The sequence below is a fragment of the Monopterus albus genome, unplaced genomic scaffold (genome assembly GCF_001952655.1).
Source record: "Monopterus albus unplaced genomic scaffold, M_albus_1.0 scaffold41.1, whole genome shotgun sequence".
Taxonomy (NCBI): Eukaryota; Metazoa; Chordata; class Actinopteri; order Synbranchiformes; family Synbranchidae; genus Monopterus; species Monopterus albus.
Window position 1 is genome coordinate 4,839,402 of NW_018127921.1, and position 3,984 is coordinate 4,843,385.

Sequence of the window (3,984 nt, forward strand, 5' to 3'; positions counted from 1 at the left end):
GACACACATTAGCTTTACCACCTTCTGACTATGCATGAATTTGGGATTCATGTTTGCTTGAAAATGCCTGTGTGTGAATGTTGTGTGTATACATGTGTGTCTTTATTTCTGGCCAAATGTTGATGTCCCCTGTGACTGAATTTGGGTTAAGTGAAGAATGAAGTCACTTGATAGTACAAATGTGTGTGTGTCTCTGTGTTTCACTGAATGTTCCGCAGGGAGAGAGAGCCCCAGGCTGCATTACTCGCAGCCTGTTTTGACGCATGCATGCTCATGCACAAAGACACACACACATTCGAAGCCATTGTAAACACAGACATCCTATTAGATATGTACTATAAAATGCATATACATTACATACTGTATGCAATATTAATAAATCCACTCCTATGTACATCCACACACATTTTGTTTATGCACTTAAATAAGGTAAACAAAGGTTATTAAATAATATCCTTGGTCCTTGCATAGCTGATATGTAAGGACCCAGAAAGGGGATCTGTTTCCCCTTGCTACCCCCACCCCTAAATTAAAAACACAGTATGTACTCACAAGGGTTTTGCAGCATATTGTGCAACAGAGAAATAGCAAATGAGAACACATCCATATTGTATACTGTATGTGGTCACAAGGAGTCAGTAAAAGAGCAATTTCTGTTTATTGGTTTTGGATCATAGATTGATGCAAATAAATGAATTCATAGGAACAGGACTTCTACTCAAACTATACCCCAGTGATAGGTGCACATGAACTGACTGACAGCGCTCTGATTGCATAGGCTATTTTTATACAGTTGGGCTCTGTCTTCTTCCAGTTTCACAGGCGATATCAGGATAATAACATAGTGTTGACCTGCTTATGCCTTTATGCGACAACCCTCCCTGCCTTCAGGCTTTGTAGTGTCTGGAGGGTGGAGTAGAGTCAAAGTTTAATGCTGGTCACCTGTTCTGGCTTGCTGCCTACAGTAGATACAGAAGACCAGCCTAGTGTTTTCTGGGGTTTGGTTACATGTGCTTCACTTGCTTGTGCACCTTAGACACCACCTATACATCCATTTCTTTCAGTTTTGGTCTCATGTAGTCTAATTTATTTATATTTTGGTTAAGATAAACCTTTTAAATCCTACATGTGCTGTGTGCTTACTTGTGCCAGTTTGTGATAATGGCCATTTGAGACAAGTTTATGACCCCTGAGCTAGAAACCCCTGCTCTGTACAAAAGACAAAGACTTCTGGGTGAATCTGATACTGCTGTAATTGCAGTGAGCACACAAAGGGAAGGTGTAAACATCCTGTATTCCTTTGTTACTCATGAACATAGGTGTGTGACATACAAACATGCAATGCTGTCTTTTTTTTTCTTTTTTGTTTGCACTGTATACACAAGTAACAAGATAAATGCAGTGTTATGTGTAAGTCAGGGTGAAAGGGAGATAGTGAGTTTCTGCCTTATATCCTGGTGCATGTCTTGTTTACGTGCCTTGAGGTAAGGATCTCTCTTTCTCTCTATAGAAGTAGTAGGTGTACAAGTGACAAAGTGTCCTTATAATTGACTGAGGTGACATCCTTATACCCCTGCCTGTGTACTTCCTGACCTGTCAGGGCTTCACAACTGAAACTCAACTCTATAAGTCAGTGTACACAGATAACAGGACTGTGCAGCTTCATTTTCATAGCCCCAAGCTGAACAGATTACACCTATTATCAGTGTAGAGTGTGACCACATTGAGACAAGGTGAATAAAATGTAAATGACACTGGCTGAACCCCATTTACTATCTGTCATCCCCACTTCAAAACATAATTACAAGATAAAATACCAGTCCCCAACACAGTTGGAGTAAAATAAAAAGCTGAACACAAAATACAAGAAAGAACAGAACAGAATTACCTCCACATAGGGCACCACCTTGCAGGTAAATTCCCCCAGCAGCCAGGACTTAGTCAGTTCATGGAAAACCACCATGGGCAGACAGAAGAGGATGAGCACACAATCCCAGACAGCCAAATTAGCCAGCAGTGAGTTGGAGATGCTCTTCATGTAGTAGTTCTGGCACACGATGCACAGGATAGCGATGTTGCCCGCTACCCCAACGAGGAAAATAACCCCGGACACGCATGTTATCGCATACGCGCCATAAGTCTCACTTGTCACCGGGTAAAAAGGGTTCTTGATCTCATCTCCGAAATCCTGCGAGCTAGGAGGGGTGATCGGCGTTGCATCCCAGGGGTTCTCCTCTTTGAAAGTGATGAACTCAGCCCTCTTGGTGAAGAGGTCAAAGGGCAGGTCGGTGGAGGTAAGAGCCACCGGCTTGGGGATGGGTTCCCACGGCGGCGGGTGAAGCTGAGCCAAAAGCACTGAGCTTTTGTTCAGCCGGTTTCTGCCCCGCTTCCAGGCTTTCTTCTGCTCTTCTTTTGTGCCTCTTCTGCTCCTGTCCCCCTCCTCGGGTCCGCCCCCTCCTTCTCCCCGGCCCATTGAAGAGGGTTTAGCTACATTGTAGTGTCCACCTGCTGGCGTCCACGTACTGCTAAGACAGCAATTCAGCTTTATCCTCTTATTATGTTGTCGCGTCGGATGAGAGAGGGCGTTGGGATCCTCCATGGGCGTCACAGTCCTACTAAAATCGTGTTTGTTGTGTCCAATTGGCCTCATTTCTCCCGCAATTACCCTGTTCCAGGGACGAGTGGAATTAATGGTCCCTCTGATAATTGCCGGCTGTACCTGCAGTTCTGCCGATGACGCACCTGTAGCGTATCCCGACGAGAGCACACCGTCTCTGGCTTTGTTTTGATGACTTTCCCAGATTGACCCATAGAAGGTCCTGGCAGTGTATGCCTTGGTGTTGCTGTCTTTAGTTCGTACGTCTCCATTATTTCTCAGAGTTAATAATACATGTGCATGAACTAGTAACACAAATAACGTCCTAGGCAGCAGAATCTGCATGGTCCAGGAATTATTTAACGCACCTTAAATCCTCACAAGTGCATCCTCATACCTCTGTGGCAAAGCGGGGATACTCTTCCATTCAGTCAACACCCATGTTGGAAACAGCACTGAGGGGGGACTCACGGTTTCGTATGAATAGCTACATTCAGGACGTGAACTCTGCAAACTTGTAAATTAAATCCCAGTCTCTTGCCATGCACTGTGTGCTGCAGCTGCAATAATCTCCAAACCGCCGCCACCTCCCGGCGTCACTCCCGCTTCCAAAGTCTTGACATTACCGAGCAGGACAGCGAATCAGAGAGAAGGAAGCAAAGAGACGAAGAAATGGAATTTTTGCATATCCACACACATAATCCGTACAACATCCAGTTTCCAGCTGTGATTATTAGCATCCAAAAAGACAAATTCTCTCTCGCTCTGTGTATGTTGGTGTGTTATTTCACTGGGTTGGGTCTGTTGGCAGCAGCAGCAGCAGCAGCGTCAATGCGGTGCAGTCCGGGTAAAGCCCAGTGATGCACAGAGGCAGTGAACAGAGAGAGAGAGAGAGAGAGAGAGAGAGAGTGACAGAGGGGGGAAAGAAGAAGGGTGGAAGCCGGTCGCTCCCTTTTCTGTTTCTTGTCCCTTTCTCCGCTGCGTATAGTGTCTCTCCTTTGTTTTCACCTGGGGTAGGACCCTGCACTAGAACAAAATGGATTCCACTGGCGGCTAACCCCGATCTGTCATTCCTCATCCATCACGGAGCATCCGGCGGCCCCGGAGCAGACTAAGGCTATAGCCCCTCTAGCAGACAAGATAGCCGCGCCCGACAAAAAGCGCTAATATTACCCAGTTTTTAATTTTTACACACAGGCGGCGCTGTGATATGGACTTGGACAACATTGATGCCGTTTAATCTAATCTAATCGAATCGAATGTCTTTAAAAACAAATAATAAATGTGGGAATGTGGGGAGGGATATTTACATTTGTTTAATAATGAAAAACAACTCTTAAAAGAAAATTCTTCTGAAAAGCTACACTGCATAAGTATTTACTTTCCCT

At 44.9% G+C, this 3,984-nt stretch overlaps 1 protein-coding gene across 1 annotated transcript in view; it reads right to left on the reverse strand.

The window, feature by feature from the left end:
* Positions 1-3,701, reverse strand: part of gpr37b (G protein-coupled receptor 37b) — a 17,924-nt gene extending 14,223 nt beyond the window's left edge. The window contains exon 1 of the mRNA XM_020599687.1: positions 1,889-3,701. Coding sequence (XP_020455343.1) covers positions 1,889-2,941 — 1,053 coding nt within the window. The 5' untranslated portion in view covers positions 2,942-3,701. The remainder of the gene's footprint in view (positions 1-1,888) is intronic.
* Positions 3,702-3,984: the final 283 nt, after the last annotated feature.